Source organism: Labeo rohita, chromosome 10 (genome assembly GCF_022985175.1).
Source record: "Labeo rohita strain BAU-BD-2019 chromosome 10, IGBB_LRoh.1.0, whole genome shotgun sequence".
Taxonomy (NCBI): domain Eukaryota; kingdom Metazoa; phylum Chordata; class Actinopteri; order Cypriniformes; family Cyprinidae; genus Labeo; species Labeo rohita.
In genome coordinates, this window is record NC_066878.1 from 716,020 (window position 1) to 739,191 (window position 23,172).

General features: G+C 36.3%; 1 protein-coding gene across 1 annotated transcript; it reads left to right on the top strand.

The window, feature by feature from the left end:
• The first annotated feature begins 505 nt into the window (after positions 1 to 505).
• Positions 506 to 22,411, top strand: rab11fip1b (RAB11 family interacting protein 1 (class I) b). Its single transcript, XM_051120921.1, is given in 7 exon segments — positions 506 to 1,021; positions 11,523 to 11,950; positions 13,947 to 15,320; positions 15,323 to 15,488; positions 17,595 to 18,866; positions 21,355 to 21,466; positions 21,598 to 22,411. Coding segments are annotated over 7 exon segments (3,909 nt in total). The 5' UTR covers positions 506 to 671; the 3' UTR covers positions 21,805 to 22,411.
• Positions 22,412 to 23,172: the final 761 nt, after the last annotated feature.

A 23,172-nucleotide genomic window follows, 5' to 3' on the forward strand; every position in this document is an offset into this window, starting at 1 on the left:
TTGTATCAGCATTTCGTATCCTTCTATTCATCAAAAAATCATGAAAATTGATAACAATAATAAAAAAATATTTCTTGACCAGCAAATCAACATATTAGAATGATTTCTGAAGGATCATGTGGCACTAAAGACTGGAGTAATAATGCGGAAAATTTAACTTTGATCACAGGAATAAATTACATTTTAAAACATATTCAAATAGAAAGGTTTTAGGTATTTTAAATAGTAAAAATATTTCACAATAATACTGCTTTTGCTGTTTTTCAAATAAAAAAAAGGCTTGGTGAGCAGAAGAGAATTCTTTAAAAAACATCACAAATCTTACTGTTCAAAAAGTTTTTAGTTTTTAGTTGTGTGTGTGTGTGCATATGTATATATATAACTTTTACAGCTTTTGTTATGCTAAGATTGTTTCCAGTCACTGCGTTAATCTTCAGCTCTGCCCAATACTGTTCGTTGCGTCACGCCAGGCCCCGCCCACACGCCGTTGCTCAGGAGTATGGGCGTGGCTAGAGAGTGACGCTCACTTGTTGCTTCACTGGATAATGTGAAACTTTTCCAACGAAACATTAACGAACCTTTGACACATTGAAACGTCTCGCTGGGCAGAAGAGCTTGTGCGTCCTGCTGACTTTTCAGTCCCAACTGAAGCGGTTTGGCCTTTTACAGAAATGTCGCTGGCAGATCAAAGCCAGCAGTGGTTCCCCACCAGCGTCCAGGTAACGGTGCTCCAGGCGAGAGGTTTGCGGATCAAGGGAAAGAATGGCACCAACGACGCGTACGCTATCATGCAGGTGGCCAAGGATAAGTTCTCCACCTCGGTGGCGGAGAAGAGCGTCGCGCCGGTGTGGAAAGAGGAGGCCGCGTTCGACCTGCCGCTCTTTCACCCCAGTAACGCGGAGCGCTGCACCCTACAGGTGTGTGTGATGCACCGGGCTCTGGTAGGACCCGATAAAATGCTCGGACAGGCGACTATCAACCTCCTGGAACTTCAAGACAATAAATCCCGTAATAAAACAGAGTGAGTGAATATTATATATTATATAAACAATACATATTTTGGCCTCGTATTTAATGTTTGTATTTATAACATAAGTTCTCATTCTCGTTTTTGCCTATTTTAATATATTTGGCAAAACTTAAAGGGCCCTTCTCAAGTGCATCTGACTTTTCTCAGCTTCGTGTTTGAACTCTCTTACAAGGATGTTTCTGTGCTGAAAGATGGCATCAAACCTTCCTTATGTGGAAATTTTGAGCTGAGGTTTTAATTCTCTGAGACTTGGTCATGGTAGAGCGAAAGGAACAGGGTGGAATTTTTCCCCTCAACCAGAGACGTCACAGACCTCCACAAATGACTCAGAATCAAGTCTTTTTATGGTTTTGAACCATAAAAAGATCTGAGATCTGCAGAAGACAGTTTCCTTAGAATCAGAAAAGAGTGAATTTAATGTGCAGACAATCATAGTAAGATCAAACAAAAAAAATAACTTTTTTGGATGGAATAAAATTCCTTATTTCCTTAATAATTTAGTGAAATTCCATTTGCATTCCTTTGGAATGTTTCTTAAAGGTTGGTGCAAATCCGTTTGACTTGATCTGGTGGTTATTCCATCTCGCTGTAATCCAGGCCCGCACGGCGTACATTATGCACAGCCTTCATGAATAAATTAGTTTAGCTCTAGACGTCATTGTAACATCAGTCACGGCAAGTTTCAGACTGAAATTTACAAAGCAACACATAAATCCATCCCAGCATTCTGACCTTGGGTTTGAAGAGCTTGGTTTAAAGAGCTTGTGTTTCTTCACCTGAATGACTTCCATTGTTTGCTTGTAAATGCTCAAAGCTTTTGATTACAGCCTGCCTGGTCATTTTCATTACGAGACCTAATTTAATCTCATGCACAAAGGTAGCCAGCGCTCGCCTGGCCTTCTGCCGAATAATTGTTTTGCTCTATAAGTTCAGCTGGCTGTTGAGTCAAAATGAAAGCTGTTTTCTAATTAACTAGGCCACTAGAGAGCTCCGCTTCTGGGTCTTTTTGGGTCTAACTGAGACATTTCCTGTTGTCAAGAGTTAGAGCTTGTTATGCTAAGTAAGTCATATCTTGTCCTGTACCTGCGTGGGCTGCTGTTCCCCCAGGTCAGAGGAACCGGAAACACACTCAGGTCTTTCTAAGTAAGCTGACTCTCTTATGAAACCGGACCGCGGTGCTTCGTGTAAACAGATCTGCAGTTCTGATGGTGATTTTGAGGTTTGATCTCTCAGGGTGTATGTGTGTAAGATAGGCATTGTTGTGGTTGACATCAGCAGGGTGTTGTTGCTAGAAAACATTGCGTTAATTTGATGTTACACTTTTTTATGTTAGGAACAGCTTGGTCATTTGAATATTCCGGGTTCAGTGTAAGTTGAGCTTCTGCTTTCAACAGGAAAAAAAATTAAGGTTACAATGATGCTCTTTCAGTATGGGCCAATATTTGGAGGATTTAAAAGCAGAAATGTAAAGCTTTAAGTTCTACTCTTAAAGGGTTAGTTCACCCAAAAATAGAAAATTAGCCCATGATTTACTCACCCTCAAGGCATCCTAGGTGTATATGGCTTTCTGATGAATACAAGTTGAAGTTATATAAAAAATTGTCCTGGCTCCTCCAAGCTTTATAATGGCAGTGGATGGGTGTTTCTGTTCAACATTCCAAAAGAAGTCTAATAAAGTGCATCCATCCGTAATAAAAAAGTGTTCCACACAGCTCCGGGGAGTGAATAGAGGCCTCGTGTAGTGAAACGATGCGTTTTTGTAAGAAAAATATCCATATCTAAACATAATAATCCCTACCGTTGTACACAGAGGCCGTTCCGGGTGGATGATGTTTGACGTATCCGTTACACATACGCTGCTGAGAAGCGACGAACGCAGAAGCAGAGAAGAGAGAGCAAAACAAAACACCGGCCATGAATTAGAAATACAGAAGGAGGATTTGTAAAGAAAAATGTCGGAGCATTTCGATATAAGCCAGGAGGAGACTAGTTTTCTTTAGCTAAAGAGAGGAAACTGCGTCCTTTGCTTCTGTAAACAAACGTTGGTTTTTGCAAGATCAGCAGCGCATGCGCATTCCACACATCCTGCGTCATCCGCCCGGAACATCTTGCGCATATGACAGATAGCGCAAACTAGAGAAAAGTGGTTATTATGTTTCAAATATAGATATTTTTCTTACAAAAACGCATTGATTCTCTATAAACGGCCTTTATTCACCCCCCCAGAGTTTTATGAGGCTCTTTTTATTATTGATGGATCCACTTTATTGGATTTCTTTTGGACTGTTGAACAGAAACACTGCTATTATAAGGCTTGGAAAAGCCAGGTTAATTTTTAATAATTATTTATTAATTATAAATGAATTAATTATTAATAATTAATTTAAATTTGACTGAAAGAAAAAAGTCATGTACACCTAGGATGCCTTGAAGGTGAGTAAATAATGGGCTAATTTTTATTTTTGGGTGAACTAACCCTTTAAAAATTGTTTATTTATTTCAGATGCAGAGCTTTTTAAGTGGTTATTTTTAAGTAAATAGTTTTAATTCTTCAGGCTTTAAAGTGAGTATTTAGAGTAGTTTCATTTATACAGGTTGCCACCATTCAATTTAATTGTAGGTGAGTAACCTATATTTACATTTAGTAAGAAGTTGTATTTTTAGGGTAATTAATCAGTATTATACCACAGTGATTAAGATTAGCTTCTAATGAAACCAAAATATTGCTTTAATTTCCATTGAATTGATTCCTTCTTTTTGCCTAGATGAATCAGAAGACTTTAATTACTTCCTGTTATTCTCATTGTCAGTTTCACTGATATTCATATCAGTATTTTCTGATCTGTTGTTCTCAGAACTAGTTCCTGGTTTTTCTTTTACCATAACCGATTGAAGTCATAATTTGTGTATTAGTTTAAAAACTTGTATTTAATAGTACTTTTACAGTGTTGCTTACTAAAGTTCAAAAGGTCAGGGTCACACTGAGATTTTTTTTTTTAATTAGACAAAAGGGCTTTAAATTGATCAAAAATTACAGTGAAGATACTTATGATATTATAAAAAAAATTTATTTCAAATAAGTGCTGTCCTTTCTCTATTCATCAAAGAATCCTGAATAAAAAATATTATGGAAATATAACTAAGCACAACAGTTTTCAACATTGATGATGATGATAAGTGTTTCCTGAGCAGCAAATCAGCATATTATGTGTATATGTTTTTACTGTATTTTTGATCACATAACTGCAGACTTGGTTAACATAAAAGACTCCTTTCAAAGACATCCCACACTTTTGAACACAGTGTATTTATTTTAACAACCCACAACTTTAATATTAAATTTTTGCCTTTAATTCATACTCCTTTGTTAACATTTGTTCTAAACGCTCAAATTTCCCCTGTTACATTGTGCAGCCATTTAAACTAAACAGTATTTTAGAGAAGGTTATATATCTAACATCCCTTTTTCTGGCGTCTGATTGTTCTGTTTGTGCCCCAGTTCTCTCTCAGGCTTTGACATACGTCACATGCGCTGCCTGATAACTCAAATTCTGTTAGCGTGGCATAAAGTCAAGGCTTGTCAACTGCTTCAGACTTCAAAGTCAAAAAACACTTGTTTTTTTCTCTCAGTCACACATATAGAGGATGCTTCAGAGGATGTGCCTAAAATATGTTAATGCCTCATGCTAATACAGAACCCATCAGCCGTTTCTTTCTGCATGACCTCATCTGCTGATACTTTATCACACGTTATTTAAGGCAGAATGAGAGCATGTCACCTGTCTCCTCTGAACGTCACCTAACCAAGTTAAATTCAACGTCTTTTACCTCAGCGGAGATCATTCAATTATAAAAACTTTGATATGGACCTGCCATCCAAACAAATGCTTCACCAGTTGGAAGTATCAATGAAGTCCTAAGTTGTTATGTTATACGCGTATGATAAAAATATGTCAAATTATCGGAGCTTCATACATAATTTATTGAATATCTTACATGTAAAGTGAAACTTTACATTGTTGAGCTTAGGCAAGGTTCCTGCTCTGCTCCGTGTGATAAAACAGTCCGTCACATAACACTCTTATCAGTGCGCTGGCACATGCAGGAAGTCAAGCTGCAGAGAGACACACTGGAACAATGAAACATCCATTGCTGATTCATCTGATGCTGCCTTCACTTCCTGTCAGGGCACAGCTGTTATTAAGGATTTTTCAGGACGAAACAGATGAGTTTGTCAAGAACTTTGCTTAGTAAAGTCTTTTATTGTCTTACCTGACACTTTCCACAAATAGGGTACAAAATAGGCCCTGAAAGTATTTTTTTCCCCCTTAGCAACGCAACTACCACATTAAAGGCACAGAAAGATAGTATGGACATCGTTAAAATAGTCCATGTGACGTGAGTGGTTAATCCGTAATGTAATGAAGCTACTACAAGAGTACTTTTTGTGCACAAAGAAAACAAAAATAAATATAGCTGCGAGCAGTGATGACGGGCCCAAGCCAAGACAAAACGTTAACATTTACTAAAATTAAAATGAAAACAGAACAGAACATCTAAAAATAAAAAGTAATACAAAAAATAACAAAATTAACAAAAACTATCACAGTACATCTAAATTTTAAGTGAATTTCATTATGGTGTAACATCAAATGTAAATATCAGTTCAATATTAGGGCTGGACAATATTTCAATATCAATATATATTGCGATATAATTATTATTTTTTTTTTTTTATTGCGGTACATAACACATTTCTGATATTTCATTATACATCACCAGTGTTTCCCATACATTGATTTATGGCGGTTGACTTTGTTGAATAAACAAGCATTGTACATTTCAAAATCAACACAGTGGGGGTGTTTTATATGAATGTAACTTTGAAGAGAACAGACTGTTTTCAGACAAGTTTTGATGCCATTTTCATTTTATCTGATAAAGTAGCGTTCATGAGGGAAGCTTTGCTTCGTTGCCTCCTGCTGGCAGAGAATGAATTTGCATTTTCAGCGCTTCTCCAGCAACATGTTTTTGTTGTTGCAATTTTTGTTTATTTTTTTGCATTTTTCATTTTGATGAAGCGCTTCTGTTTCAATCTACAAGAATAATCATCCAATGTTATAGTAAAAAATGTAAGATATTATTATTAGGGCTGTCAAACGGTTAATCGCATACAAAATAAAAGTTTGAGTTTGGCTAATATATATGTGTGTGTGTACTGTGTGTAAAAATACAAATTTATTTATATATTTAAGAGAAATATGTTATGTACTAAATATTTCTATTTATATATAATATAAATTATTTAAAAATTATAATAAATATATATACTTGTAAATATTTCTTAAATATATACATGAATGTGTTTGTATTTATATATAAATAAGAATTACACACAGCACCCACACATATATTAGGCAAACTCAGACTGATTAATAGCGCTATTAAAAAATGATTAATAGCGATTAATCATTTGACAGCCCTAATTATTATTAATATTAATAAGGTGAGTCTGAGAGGGTTATGTTTATTGACAATGATTTTGAATTTCTTGTTTGTATAGAATATTTAAATAAAAGGTGAATATTAATTTATTTGTACCGTTTTTTATTTCTTAAATATTATATTGTTTTGTAAGATGAGGTTTCATGTACTTGATAAATTCATTTTTCAGAAGTTTGTAGGTACAGATATCTGTTATTGGTGTTTTTGGCAGTTTTTCTGAGGCATTTTAAAATATTGTTTATATAGAAATATACTGTGATATACATTTTGGACATATCATCCTGTTCAATATATTGTTAAAATTATGAATAATTGCATGATTTTAATTAATCGTGAAAGTCAAGACCTCTAATATGGCACTACAGACCAAAAAGCCTTATTTTATGGGGGCATGCAGATTTTCAGTTAGCTGATTTTCATGTTAGGCTAATATTTTCTATATAATAGCTTATCAAGCTTGTCTAAACTCATCTCAAACCAGGCAACACCCTGTTGCAACTTCCCTTCTGAGACCAGAAGTGTAATGCAACTTCTGTGTAATTCACAGTCATCTGAGTGACATCACAGCAGAAGCTGCTTGTGTTTGCATCAGTGCATTTCTATGGTTGTGGGGTGTTGTCCGAACATGTCGCGTCGAATGAGCACCTCCCATATGTGCAAAGCCATTTCTCTTGTCATTGTGTAATTACCATTAAGGAAATGTGGTTTAACAACTTTATTGTTTAAGACTGTAATTGTGATGGTTCACTCCTTCCAAGATTTGATTCAGCAATTTACTGGTTAACCACTTCTGTTTCACGCCCTGAAATTCCTGTTTTACACCCTTAGTAATGCTTAGTTTAATGTTTAGTGAAGTCTAAAAAAATGGTAGATTGTCTACATGTAATTGTTAAAAACTGCTGTGATTCAAAAATGTGGTAAAGTGACATATTGAAAGCCTAAAATATGTACAATATTTTGTTGGCAAAACAAAATGTTCATGATATTTGACATCCTTTAGTTACTATATATAGGTGAATATTGCTGTTAATATTTTTTATGTTGGTGCATGAAAACCATTAGGTACTTTGTGTTCATTTAATGCAAAGCAGTGTGCAAAACAAGACTTGATAAGACTTAATGGATGCACTAGGTCTTTTTTTTGCCACTTGTTTCACTTCTGCTTAGGAACATTAACAGCCTATATTATGATTGTGATCTCACTGATTTAAAAAAAAAAAAAACAATTTTAAGCCTTTTCAGAGAAATATAAATAAATATTACAGACAAAATTTAGTTATTTTAGCTGTATATATCCTAGCTGATGGAAATATGTGCTGCATAATGGTGCTAAATGTTATTGAGGCGTAGGCCGGCAGGGATCTTTCACTAATAATCCAGGGTGAGTTGCTATATTTAGCTTCAGTCTCATCGCAGTATTATTTAGCAGATAGCCACAAAGTCATTTTAACACGCGCCCATTATGTTATTTTCTCCATAACGTTAGCATTGCATTACTCACTGTGTCTGGTGCGTTTACTGTCGTCATAAACACTAAAATAGCAGCTACTGTTGAAGAGGCTGGTTAAGAGACAAGATTGTTAATGGTTATTGTGATGAGATTTTATAAGTTTGGAGATGTCAAGCTTTGCCAGTTTCCCCCTGAACATCAGAACATTTAATTTAAATTAATTTTTTATTTTTGAAAATTTTGTTTAGCATTTTAATTTATTATTATTATTATTATTGCCAAACCCTCATGTCAGGAACTCTGTGTCAGATTTTATGTGGCTTTTTTTTGTGTGTTTTTTTTTTTTCCCCCTTTCCAGCTGGCTCTCATTCATGACTTGTTTTTCTACAGTAGATTTTTGTTTTAGACCCTGAACTCCTTGTTCTTCACTAGTGTCCTTGAGTTTTGACAAGACAATCTCTCGGTCATTAAAGCACACAGTGTTCTGGTTTATAGCTGTTGAGTTATGTCAACGATCACATTAAATTTTTTACACAGACTTTGTATTTTGTTCTATTACATTTCAATTTATTTTATTGCCAAACCCTTATGTCAGGCACTATGTGTCTTTATTTTTAATGACTGACGTTGTGTTTAAAGTGATAGTTCACATAAAAATTGCAAAATGCAATTCTGTCATTTAATTACTTATTCTCATGTCGTTCTAAACCCGTAAGACCTTTGTTCATCTTCAGAACACAAATTAAGATATTTTTGATGAAATCTAAGAGCTTTTTGACCCTGCTTTGACAGTAATGCATATGAAATGTTTTATGGCCCAAAGATGGTAAGGACATCGTTAAAATAGTCCATGTGACATCAGTGGTTCAACCGTAATATTATGAAGCTACAAGAATACTTTTGTGCAAAAAAGAAAACTGAAATAACGACTTTATTCAACAATTTCTTCTTTCTCATGAATGCTGGCAGAGACTGACACAGAAAAGAAGAAATTGTTGAATAAAGTCATTATTTTTGTATAAAGTATTTCCGTGGTAGGGCTGTCAAAAGATTAATCGCGATTAATTGCATGCAAAATAAACGTTTGAGTTTGCCTAATATGTGTGTGTACTGTGTGTTATTATTATGTATATATAAATACAAACACGTTCATGTACATATTTAAGAAATATTTACAAGTGTATGTATTTATCATAATTTGTATATTATTTATATTATGTCTAAATATTTTGTACAAAAATAACATTTCTCTTAAATATATACATTAATTTTGTGTGCATTTATATATACATAATAATTATACACAGTACACACATTTATTAGGCAAACTCAAACTTTTATTTTGTATGCGACTAATAGCGAATAATTGTTTGACAGCCCTATTTCGTAGCTTCATAAAATTAAGGCTTCATAAAATGAAAAACTAATGTCACATGGACCATTTTATCGATGTCCTTACTTGCATTGCTGTCTATGGAGGGTCAGAAAGCTCTTGGATTTTATCAAAAATATCTTAATTTGTGTTTTGAAGATAAACTAAGGTCTTACGGGTTTGGAACGACATAAGGGTAGGGCCCTATGAAATTTTTTTCCAAATTCCATTTTAAAATTGTTCTGGATTCCGTTTTTTTTTTTTTTTTTTTTTTTTTTTCGTTTTTAATTTTTCTCAACTCCTTTTTAATGGTTAAATTAAATTTTATAATTTTATTAGTCAAAGAGCTAATGTCTAATTAATTAAAATCATGAAACGTATACAGTTTCACGTCAATTTAATAAAGGTTTAACAAAAATGACATGTTTAGGGCCCTGAAATGTTTTATTTATGAAATTTTTTTATTATTTTTTTTTTATTTTTATTTTTTCCATATGTTTTATTGTTATTAAACAAATTCTGTGTTTTAGCATGTCTAATTATTTGAATGCATACTTAATTTTTCAAATGTATTCTTAAAATAGCCTTATAAAAGTTTTTTTACCCTCAGAAATTCTGTGTTGTGTATTTAAAATGTTCTGGTTATCAAATAAAGGCATAAAACATTAATTTAATTTATCTTTTAATTATTAACAAAATTAAGCAAACTTTTTTTTGGCAAACAAAGGAAGACATGGAAGAAATGTTGTGATTATACCCTTAAAAATAATGTTTGTTTAATTTTAGTAGTAATATATATATCTGGCACAATGTCTTCAAGTTAAACCGGACTTTTATTTTGACGGGTTGCCGTGTCTACCTTTACATTTGTGTGCATGATATAATGCTAGTTTTCTTAAAATGGAACGGTCAAATGCTCATGAAGTACATGATTGTTTATGTATGGATGTCCTCATTTAGTGAGACGACAGACGTTGAAATCACCACGAGCATCACACGATTTTCAGTGTGTGTAGTAAACAAAACCGCTCGTCTGCTCTACTCATTAAAACAGAGACACGCAGAACATGCAGGATTCACATTTAAATAGTATTTTTTGCAGCGTAATATTTACAGATACTAGTCCATATCGCGGTTTGATTTGATTATAATGACCTACTTTTGATAAATTAATTCAAACTTTGACAAATTCCATGACATTACGCGTTATTCAGTAAATTCCGTTTTCATGACCGAATTCCGCAATTCCGGCCACGTTTTCCGCATCGTGGAAATCATAGGACCCTATAAGGGTGAGTAATTAATGACCGAATTTTCATTTTTGGTGAGCTATCGCTTTAAAGAGACACTTATGACTTTTAAAAGGTTTTAGTGAACTTCCATTTTTCCTCTTAAACCTGCCCCTAATCTGCCAATGTGTGTTTTCTGCCCTGAGAGTCAGTTTTGTGTCTCAAAATTGTTTTTCTAAGCCACCCACTCCATTCTCACAGCTATACGCTACTGCAAACATAAGTTTCCATGAAATGAGCCCTGTGTGCAGTTACTGTACTCTAGTGTCCTCATCTTATTCCTCTACGTTTTTCATAGATCTAAATTTGTTGTTCCTTACAGGCGTGTTAGCTCGCCAGCTCAGACTTTCATTTCCTACAACACTTAGCTTGGAAAACAACATGATACATCTCCCTTTGTAGCTAGGAAACGGCTTGCTCAAGGCTGTAAGTTGTATTTTGAACTTTTTTGATTGATAGACCTGTTTTATTGATGTTAAAAGGGAAAATGCAGGTTTTTTGTTCCTAAACACATTGATTTGAGACTTTTTACACAGTAGGCATTTGCTTTAGACCTTGACGTCTTTCTTCTCCACTAATGTCCTTAGGTTATGACTAGACAGTGTCTCGGCCATTGAACCATAACGTGCTGTTCTGGTTTATAGCCGTTGAGGAATGTCAACAATCACGTGAAACTATTTACTCGGACTTTGAGATCCTAAAGCTTTGAGTGCACAACAACCTTGTCATTTTTGCTTTTCTGGCCAAGTCTGCAACACTACATAATCTCGTATCCTTTATCTTATGTGTTGCCTCTAGCTTTCTTGATGAGGGAGTTGCTTTGGGAAATGAAAAATGTTTGAAACTAAACATCCTGTGTTACTTGTTTTCAAACAGATGGTTCAAGTTGATGGGCAAGACAGGGAAGGCTGACAAAGAGAGGGGTGAGGTGCTCCTAGACATTCAGTTCATGAAGAACAACATGACGGCCAGCATGTACGACCTCTCCGGGCAGGATAAGTCACGCTCACGGCTTGGCAAGCTCAAGGATAAGCTGAAAGGGAAAAAGAAAGATGGGATGTCAGATTCTGCTTCCGCCATTGTGCCTTCAGTCGCCCAGGTGCTGACTGACAGCGAGGGAGAAGAAGAACCTGATACCACACCTGGAGCCAAAAAGAAGAATAAACTCAAGTCCCTCTTTGCACCCAAGCCGAGTTTGCACCGTAACATTTCACAGTCCATGTCCACACTCGGCACCCTGCCTGAAAAAGACTCGGCCATCAGTCTGAGCAGATCATCTGGCCTAAATGTAGAGTCTCCTGAAGGTATAACAACAAAACTTATTGCTGTAATATTTGCAATATTAGGGATGGATATGTTAGCTACCGCTACTTGTTTCTGCAGGTCAAACAACAGAATATGATGCTGGCAACACCAGAGAAATCATGAACTAATAAATATGTAACCGTGGACCACAAAACCAGTCATATGGGTCAATTTTTCAGACTGAATAAATAAGCTTTCCATTGATGTATGGATAGAACAATATTTGGCCGAAATACGGCTATTTCAATATATGGAATCTGAGGGTGCAAAAAATCAAAATAGTGAGAAAATCACCTTTAAAGTTGTCCAAAAGTTCTTAAAAAGGCATATTACTAATCAAAAATTAAGTTTTGGTATATTTACAGTAGGAATTTTACAAACTATCTTAATGGAACATGATCTTTACTTAATTTTCTAAATAAAAATCAATAATTTTGACCCATACAATGCATTTTTGGCTATTGTTACAAATATACCCCAGCTACTTCCAGGGTCCAGGTCCAGGGTCACATATATGCAAGTCCTTTGCATCTGCCAAATGCAATGTAGATATTGATATCTTCTGATATTAATTATACTGGTTTAGTCTGATTTGACTGAAGTTAGCATCATGTTTATTTATTTACATATTTATTTATTTAAAAAATTAGCAACAATTTTGCCCGTGACCTCAGAGATTACTAACTGATAATTTATTAATTTTATTATTATTAGAAATTATAATTTTAACACTTTGCAATAAGGTTCATTAATTAACATTAGTTAACAACGTTAGTTAACATGAACTAAGAATGAACAATACTACAGCATTTAATAATTTTAGTTAGTTAATTCCAGCATTTACTAATGCATTATTAAAATTACAAGTGTTTGTTAACATTAGTTAATGCACTGTGAACTAACATAATGAAGAACTCTATTTTTATTAACTAACATTAACAAAGATGAATAAAAAGTGTAATAAACGTATTGTTCATTGTTTGTTCATGTTCGTTAATACATTAATGTCTAATTAACAAATTAGTTATTAATTAACAAATTAATTAACAAATGACACCTTATTGTAACGTGTTACCATTAAAATTATAATTTATTTTCGTGTTATAGCCTAAAACTGATAAAGGGCCAATATTAATATTCTATACTATTTTGTCTAAAAAAAAAAAAAAAAAATTAAAGCACTACGTGAATTTTAAAATCACATCATTATTAATGTACAACATGAGACATGGATATTTATTTTGAGATTAATTTTAAGAATATATTTAACAATGTTAATAAATTAGTTGTGTTTTATTTTTATGTTAATAAATTATTTGTCATTAATTTTTGGCAGAGTTATTATAGCAAACTAAAACCATAACGAATTCCGTTCTTTGAAATAAAATAAAATACAAAATCTTTAACTGAAATAAAATATGAGGTATTTTTATATATAGAAAATATATAAAACTAGTTGCCAAAGCAGAGTTCTAACTGAACCAAAATAACAATAAGTAAAATCTATACAGACATATTTAAAAAAAAAAAAAAAAAAAAAAAAAAAACTGAAACAGATTTTTAACAAAACACAATTACCAAATTACAAAATTGCTGAAACCTCAAAAAAAAAAAAACAGTATCAAAATATAATAGCATCTCAATAATAATAATAATAACACTGCTTTTAAGTTAACATTAGATGATGATGATAATGCAGTTAGTTTAAAGGTAAAATGACCAATAAATGACACAATTAGTCTCCAGTATAATATACAGTCAAACCAAAAATTATTCTGACACCAGAATATTGGATATTTTTTTACTACTGTGTGCAGGACACTATAGTTAATATATTACATAATCGCTGTAGTACTGATATATTGTCCATCCCAACATAATTAAAAACATAATTAGCAGAAGTTAGGGTCTGACAAATTGTCTAAATTGGTGCAAAATTTTAATAGTGTAACGTTGTTGTGATTTCCTTCTCTCTTTTTTTTTTTATCTTCAAAGGCAAAAAGAAATTCAAATTTCTGAAACACAAGCGGACCGGAAGCACAGACAGCAAGGTTTCCCAAGGCACCGGCTCTCTTGGACTGGGCACAGCACAAAACAATGTGTGCATCAACGGCAGCCACGTCTATACAGAGGAGCCAGAGACCAGAGGATCCAGGGCCGGTTCCACCTTCAGCCTGAACAGCTCAGGCCACGGATCCATGGAAGACCTGCGCAGAGGTCATAACAGGAAAACGTCCAGCACCTCAATGGACTCCTCTGAGCTACAAACTCAAGAGAATGCAGTGGAAGAGATGCACAGAAGACAAGAGGAACAGAGCAAACAGGAAGAGGAAGTCAGGAAAAGACTAGAGGAGGAACGGAGACAGGCTGAAGAGGGGGAAAGGAAACAGTTCGAGAGAGAACAGGAAAAAATGAGATTGGAGAGGGATGAGGCGAGGAGACGGTTAGAAAGAGAGGAAGAGGAGAGGAAATGGATTGAGAGAGAGGAAGAAAGAAAGAGGATAGAGAGGGAAAAGGAGAGGAAGCGGATGGAGATGGAGGAGGAAAGAAAGAGGATAGAAAGGGAAGAAGAGAGGAAACGAGTGGAAAGAGAGGAAGAAAGAAAGAGGATAGAGAGAGAAGAGGAGAGGAAACGGATGGAGATGGAGGAGGAAAGAAAGAGAATAGAAAGCGAAGAAGAGAGGAAACGGATGGAGAGAGAGGAAGAGAAAAGAAAGCTACAGAAACAGGAAGAGGAAAGGAGAAGAACTGAGGAAGAGGAAAGAGAAAGGAAAAGGATTGAGCAGGAGGAAATGATCAGAATAAAGAAGGAACAGGAAAGAGTTAGACAAGAGGAGGAAAGAAGAAAAGCTGATGAGGAGAGGATCGAAGAGGAGAAAAGGAGGCAAATGGAAGAAGAGGAAAAGGCTAGGAAGGAAGAAGATAAACGAAGGAGAATGGAGGAAGAGGAAAGAATGAGACTTGAGAATGAAAAGTTGCGAAAAGAAGAAGAGACAAGAAAAATGGAGATGGAAAGAAGACGTGCTGAAGAAGAGGAAAGACTACAGAAAGAAAAAGAAAAGGTGGAAGCAGAGGAAAAGAGGAAAAAGAAAGAGGAAGAAGAGAGAAGACTGTCTGAGGAGAAAGAAAGAAAAGAGCAAGAAAGGTTACGGCTGGAAAAAGAGAAGCTGGAGCTTGCGAACAAGAGAATGGAGGAAAGGATGAGAGAGGAGCAGGCGAGAAGAGAGGCTGAGAAAGAAGAGGAGAACAGGAAGCTGAAAGAGAAAGCAGACCAGGAGAGAATCCGTCAAGAGAAAGAAGAAATGGAGAGACAGAAGAAAGAGAAAGAACAGCGGCCTGAGGCAAAACCCAGGAGTGCTCGAGTGAATACGAGCAAAAAACGCCTGACGAGATTAACTCAGACTTCATCCCACCCACCAATCCTTTTGAAGACCCTTTCTTATTCGACGAGAGCTCCACCAATCCCTTTGAGCATCCCGCCGTTTCTCAACCTGAAGCCCTCAGTCGGTCCACCAAAGTTTCTGCAGTCAAGCCCAGGTCAGTGTTTTACACCCATTTGGTCTTATTCATGAAACATGAACAGATTTTCACGTAAACCGTTAGTGAAACAAGCCTAAGAGTAAAAATCTGCATGTGTTATGTAAATTAGACTCAAAAACACAACATGGCAACTTAATTTATCTGTTCTCAAAAAAAAAACAAAATACTAGGGCTGCCCCCCCTTAACTAAAGAATTTTCTGGTCGACTGTTAGTTGTTCGCATGTTTATTTTTAAACCATATAGATCATAATAATGAGCCTTTAATTGCTTAAATAGTTTAATAAGCGCTCAAGCGCACCGGCAGATAGAATAATTATGAATGTGTCAGGCGAAAAACAGCAAGGAGACTGCATAACCGTTTTAATAATGTATTGACAAAGTAGTGCTTTCTTTGTTTTTGGCTTAAGAGTTAAAGTCAGCGACAATGACTTATCATCTCCGCAGTAGTGATGTGCCTGTATGCGCGTTTCATACGGATAACATAATCTGAGAATATTTATTTTCTATTTGAATTGGTTCTATAAGGCAAGTATACGCAGCGTTTCGGAGTTTCACACTCAAGTTCAAAGAGACGGCAGAAAGCACATCCAGTTTGCTTTATTTTACAAAAGCACAACGTTTCATTGTTATCGTGAATCTGAATTTTTTGGACAAAGCGACTAATAAAACTTTGGTTAACCAAGCCTCTTCTCTTTGACTATTAGAGGGTAGCCCTACAAAATACTGTGTGAGGTGTTAAAATCAGCCATTCAGAACATGTGAGGTAGATTTTGGACCAGTGGGATGTGTCTGTGGGTGAGGCCACTTTTCATAAAAAGTTCTGCAAATAAACAAGCAACCTTTACCAGTCATTTGCATTTAGCTTCAGTGTACTAATCAGAACTAAAAAGAAGCACTCCTTTTTCATCAAGTTTGTGGCTTGACAGACATCAGGCTGACTCTAACAGGTCTTTGCAACTCTAAGAACTCTCAACATTCTTCATAACTCATACTTTTATAATTTCACAGAGCTTTTTCAAATCATTCTCCAAACGTACTTTTTTTTACCAATTCTGCTGGAAGGCAAATCCATGACCCATGATCACAGCTTGAATATCAAAGGCATGGAAGTGTCTCTCAGTGTTTCTGTAGTTTGCTTAGACTAACTCGATATCAGTGGGCCCATAACACCACGCTGTCATGATTAACGGCGTGATGTAAGAGCATTTGTCTCTATTATGAAATATGCAGAAGTCTGTGTGTGTGTGTTGGTATGAGTCTGTACAAGTCCAAAAAAAATGTCTGCAATGAAATGCAGTTCTTTCTAGCACTCAAAGTACAATCCACATTAACTTTTTGTTTTTCTCATCATATTTTCTGAAGATGATTATCATACCGACTAAGCTGAGTAACCCTTAACCAAATGAAATACCCAAACCTCAATAAAGAGCCTTCTTTTTTTACCATGGTCTTATCTGTTTATTTCTGCTGAGATGCATTAATGCTGACAGTTATTTGTAAAGTCTCTAACCCTCATTGTGTTTGCTCTTGTGTGGTATTTGATTGAGGTCTAACCCAGGGGAAGCTGGAGTAATCTGTTTCCCTGGAAAACAGCTGATCAGGCAGTTCTTTTTTTCTGACTCATGCACTTGAGGGCTTCATGAAAGAGTTCTGGAATGTGTAGGAGACCGGAGAGCAAATAGTATGATTTGTGGGTGGCTCTTTAAATCTAAGCCAGTTATCTTTTCAAGCAGCAGTTAAAGTAAGGAAGTTTTGTGCGTTTCTCTCTGAAATCTTTATTGCTCAAATGTAATAAATGTCCATAAACTTACTCCAAAGAGACTGGAATGACACAAGGATCCATAAAGGGTTACAGAATTGTAATTTTGATGTTAACTATTGCTTTAAAAGGTTTATGGATATTGATAACATTTGCTCAATAACACCCGGGGCATGTTTAATAAAATAGGGTCAGTTTTAATGACTTAAAAGTGCTCTTTCAGTGGTTTTAATGGTTGTTGACCGAAGCAAAGTGGCTTTAACTTGCTTGCCAAAGTGTTTCGATATTCAGCAGATGTGTTTGATCGAGTTTAATGTTTCCTTTCATTATCCTGCTTCTTCAGTTCTTCTGTTTCTGGACTCTTCTTTTCGCAAGCATCTGTGCCAAACACCAACCCGTTCTTAGATGACTCTGATGTTGGAAACACTGAGGAAGCTGTCCATTTCGGAGACACCGCAGAAAGGTCAGAGAAGAAACGGCGTGCCCCAATGCCTCCCCAGAACAAGATGCAGATGGAAAAACCAGACGTCCTTCCAAGAGCACCAGCAATTCCTGAAGCCACACAATCTTTTTTTTCATCTAGAGTATCTGAGGACGGTAGAGACTCTGATTCCTGCAGTTTACGACGGGACAAACGTCCCGCACCTTTACCATTAAAGAACAAGCAGGAAGTTCAGAACAATCATGCAGACCAATCCACAACTCCTATATCTAGATTCCAGGAAAAAGGCCAGACTGACAAAGCAGGCCCAGTTTCACAAGATGGGTCAAGGACCTTTGATGCAGACAGTTTTGGGAACAGTTTATCGCATCTTATCCAGGGTCATCCCAGACAAGAAATCAGCCCTTTTGTACCTATCAATGTCAAAACAGCTAAACACAACAAGGGTCCAGCTCCAAAGCCTTCATTGCAGTCAAAACCTTGCAAGATTTCTGTATCTAAAACTGAACCCAACAACCCTTTAGCAATTAGTAACATCCACTTGACTGAACATGAAACCAGTCCTGCCTCAAACTCTTGCATTGATCAACTAGATGAGTCAACTGACAAGCTTGATGATCTTCTTGCATCTGAAGAACCTTATACTAAACCCAACCCTGTGAACTCTGATGACCTTTTCTCAAGAGAAAGCAGACACAAAGATTTGCCAGCAAAGTCTAAACTAGACTCTCTTGGAGAAGACATACCTGCAATATCTGATCCAGTCTTTGGAAAGGTTCTCAGCAATGTGAATGATCCCAAGAATGCTGATAATGTTCTGCTTGAGAGTGGAGTTTCCAAAAAGAAGAGTCAGGCCCCATTGCCTCCTGCCAAATCAGCATCCACAGTTCAAGCTGCACTGAACTCAACCAGTCAACCGTCCATACAAGATCAAGACCTGTCATTAACTATCAATAGTAGCAAGTCAACTTCATATTTTTCCACATCCATGGTGAACTCATCTTCAACATCCAGTGAAGCTCTCGCACCTCTGAGACCAGAAGCAGATCATGGGTCAGGGCACAGGTCTCTCCCTCAGGCCAGAGTGTCACCTATTGATGTTCAGCCAGTTGCTGGGCAGAAAAATGGGACTGAAAGCGAGAGAACAGGTGATCCTGCCTTCAAACCCTGCAGGTGAGGCCATGCATAGAACTTCTAGAGACCCTTACACAGGGGTGACCAAACGTGGTCCTGCAGTGTTTAGCTCCGACCCCAGTTAGACACACATGAACCAGCTAATCAAGCTCTTACTAGACATACTAGAAACTTCCCAGCAGGGAACTTGTTGAGGCAAGTCGGAGATAAACTCTGAAGGACACTGGTTCTTCAGGACTGACTTTCACATGCTTTTAGAAGTAGTAGCAGATGTTGACAGTAGGCTCCTGTTATCCATCCTGTGGTAGTTTTTGAAATTTCTAAAGGTTGTGTAGGTTTAAAGGGGATATATCATGACAATCTGACTTTCCCCTGTTTAAGTGCTATAAATGGGTTCCTGGTGCATCTCCCAATTCAGAAAACGTCAAAAAGGACAACCCAGTAACTTTGTTTTGGTAAACCTTTCTCTGTAAGCATGTGAAAAAACGAGCTGCTCAAAATTCGCTCCCTCCCTTGATGTAGGAAGGGGATCTTATTATAATATTACCGCCCCTTAATCTGCACTTTTCCACCCATGGCGGCGTCTGTTTTTATAAGCGACAACAGTGTACTAGTTCTACAGAGACAAGATAGCAGTGGATTTATTTATTTATTTACTGTATATTACGCTGCTGCCACAGATCTAATATAAACATGCGATTTCTTTTCCACCCGTTTACCTTCACAGACATAACCAACTGTTTCTGTAACTGATGTGTGTTTTTAGCATAAACTTGTGTATTTGACAGTTTAAGTGCAATAAGACATGAAAGAGAACTTAGTTTAGTACTCACATGCTGTATGACAACCACTTTCTTTGCGCGTTTCCAATGTGTGCACTCAGAAAACCCTAAAACGCTTTTAAAGCACATGATTTTAATGTGATAGACATGATAATCAAAACCAAACAGATGTTTTTAGTAGAGTATCTGAGACACAAGCTATAAAGGCACAGCCCTATTCTGGAAAAGGGGGCGGGGAGCAGTGGCTCATTTGCATTTAAAGAGACATGCACGAAAACATGTTTCTGATTTCACTCAAAATAGGCATTTTGAAAATTATATAATAAATGATCTGTGGGGTATTTTGAGCTGAAACTTCACAGACAAATTCTGGGGGCATCTGAGACTTATATTGCAAATTGTAAAAAAGGGGCATTATAGGTTACCTTGAAGTAATCTTTGATGCAGAAACCATTCTCCAAAAGTCTCCCTTTTTACCAGTTCTGTTGAAAAGCAAATTTATGACCTGTGTCCGTAGAAGTGAGTGTCTCTCAGTGTTTCTGTACTATGCTAAAGCCCAAAGTATACTTCGGACATGGAAGGTGAAATGTTGAGACAGTAGGTAGTTCTGTGCATATGTTGGACTCATTCAGCTAGTTCCAGTGTAATTGTTTTTCTCATTTTCAGTGGACAGTGGTGTAAAAATGACCTGAAAAGTAGGAAAATATTATTAAACTCACCAACTTGGCTCATGAATATTAATTACATAACACTGTGTTCATCTAGTTTTACAACGTTGGTGGTGTTCAGTACTGCTGCTGGAGGGCCTGCAGAGTTTGGCTTCAGCTTGCTCCAACACACATTTCCCAAAAGCAATGTAAGCCTAAGTAGATTGTTGAAACCACTGGCACCACTGCTCAGTGTAATCTGTTTGCTTTTGGGAAGCACAGGCCTGGAAGTTTCTAACAATATTGGACACCTTAATCATCTTAGGTGTTTTTAATAAGGGTTGGAGGTAAACTCTGCAGAAACGATTAGACACCCTTGTCCTGCCCGAATTGTTGCTTTTGCAATTGATTACCCACAGAACCTTTTGCTTGGTATTAAAATTGTCATTTGTTTCAGCCAGCTGCATTTTTTTTCTTTGCACTTCAGGCAAGCAACATAAAACTCACAAAACATGGGGAGGTGTAAGTTAAAATGCTTGCTATGCCACAATTTGTGATGACCAGTTCAGGTAACTTATTGCTTGACCGCAAGGCGTGCACATCTGTTTTTACACTCTGTTGTTACACTCTGAACCCTAGATTACTCATTGTTGTGACTTTCATGTGACATTCCACATAACTGGTCTTTCTGCAGAACATGGTTTGTAATAGTTTAAACTTTGTCTTCTCAGCGTTTCAGATCATATCGATGGGGTGTTTAATTTCCCAGTGTGAACTTTGTGTTTTTGCTTTAATTCTAAAACGGTTATCCGCTAATTGAAAACCATAGATATGAGCGCTTTCCTCTTTAAAAAAAAAAAAAAAGGCGTCAATTTTCACATTTAACAGTTCTCTTCACTGTTCTTTGAAGTCCAGAAAATTCAGGGCAGGATATATTCGTCACCCTTTCTTTCTTTTTTTTTTTTTTTCTCCACTAAGGATTATATCAAAATTATGCACAAATGTCTTCTGGCAGAGTTCTGCGATTGACTGCTTTGTATTCCACCCCTGCAATCTCAGATCTGCCTGTAAGACTTACAGCTCTCTTTCTCTTTTCAGGCCCCATGCAGTGAAACCCCTGAGCACCACTGACAAGCAGCCAGACCACAGAGAAACCCAAGATGGTTCCAGATCTGCAAAAACTACAGATGACATGCAAGTCAAGATGAAGGTACCGTGAGCTTTTTTCTCTCTTTTACTATTGTATAGCCATTTACCATGCGTTGAATAGAAATTTGGCTGTTTAAGATGTTGCTCCGCTGACTTTTAAGCATGCTATTTTTGTTTAACTGTATCTTTCAGGCTCCAGAGGCTAAAGGGACGGGACCGTACTCTCAGCTAACCCATGACGAACTCATTAACTTGCTGGAAAAGCAGAGGCAGCAGCTTTCTCAGAAGGACACTAAGATTGGGGAGCTGGAACAGTATATAGACAATCTTCTGGTCCGTGTCATGGAGGAGAGCCCCAACATCTTAATGTCTTTGAACTCGATGAAGAAGTCAGTTTGAGCACTTATGTAGCAGAGGGTTTTGTATTTAATGTGCACTGTAAACACAAATATGGGTGAACGACAGTACAGGGTTGTGGGTAAATCACAGAGGCATTAACCATAGACACACTAGTGAGCTGAAGATCAGGGTGTATAGCTGACATCTCGGGATGAATGGTGAAGACATGAATGAATGTTATTTGTCTTGCCTCAGATCCACCTAATTGTGACTGATGCATTCTTGTACATGTTGAAATAAATCATATTATATGTTAAAGGTTTTACTGTCCACATTTTTTCCTAATACATGTAATACATCAGCTGCTAAATCTTTTAGTGAACGCAACCCACACTTTAAATAAGCAAACAAAGCAGCGCTACATATATTCTTGCAAAATATTTTTTATCAATTACAAAGCTGTATAATATTTTGTAGACGGATCTATATTGATGCATTGTTTTCTTTGCAATGAAGCACTTTAAAAGAATCAGTTCATCTGTAAATAATAGATATGTGATCATTTGAATGTTATGCCTTTTGTCATGTAAGCTGAAAGCTTTATTATTCTCTGCTTTTGAAATAAAGGAATGTTACAGGTGTGGCTCTGCAAAGGGCAGCATCAGGACATTGTGTCTGTGTGCATTTTTAAGAATAAAACATTGTACACAATGAAACTGACCATAACTTGGTGGTTATAGCCTCCACTGTTATACAAAATGAAATGATAAAATGTGTGGAAGCTTCACGGTTTGAAGAAGACCCCATATTTGGTTTAAATATAATTGTTTTTGGTTTAAAGTAGTAACAACAACTAGTTAATATTAGCCAGATAGCACACGTACTTCTGCAAGATGTCTGTTAAAGATAACAAGCATCTGCTGTGTACAAACATCTGACAGACGTCTGTAAGATGCAAGTTTTACATACATTCTGAATCATAAACATCTTAAAAACATCTAATAGACGTATATTTGACATCTGATAAGAAACGTCCAATAGACGTATTGCAGATGAGCAAACACTAAAAAATGTCTTGTAGATGTAAATGCAGACGTCAAATAGATGTCTCCGTGATGTACGTGTGCTAAAACTTTGGGTGGAAAATACCACGGGAACTGTAGTTACCACTAATATAAACAGTTTCATTGTTGTTTATCTGAATTAGTTTATTAAACTGTCATTTTTAAAGACACTATGGTCACATATTTCCAACTAATGTCTAGAAAATAATATAATTTGCTACTGTTTGTCATATTAGACAGCTGTATTACACATCTGCCTTCTTATAGAACGCACAGCTGACGAATTTTGCAATTTAGAACCGAATTCGAATCAACATAATTTTTGGCCTAATTTTGTTATAGTGACTTGGTCTGACAAGTAATA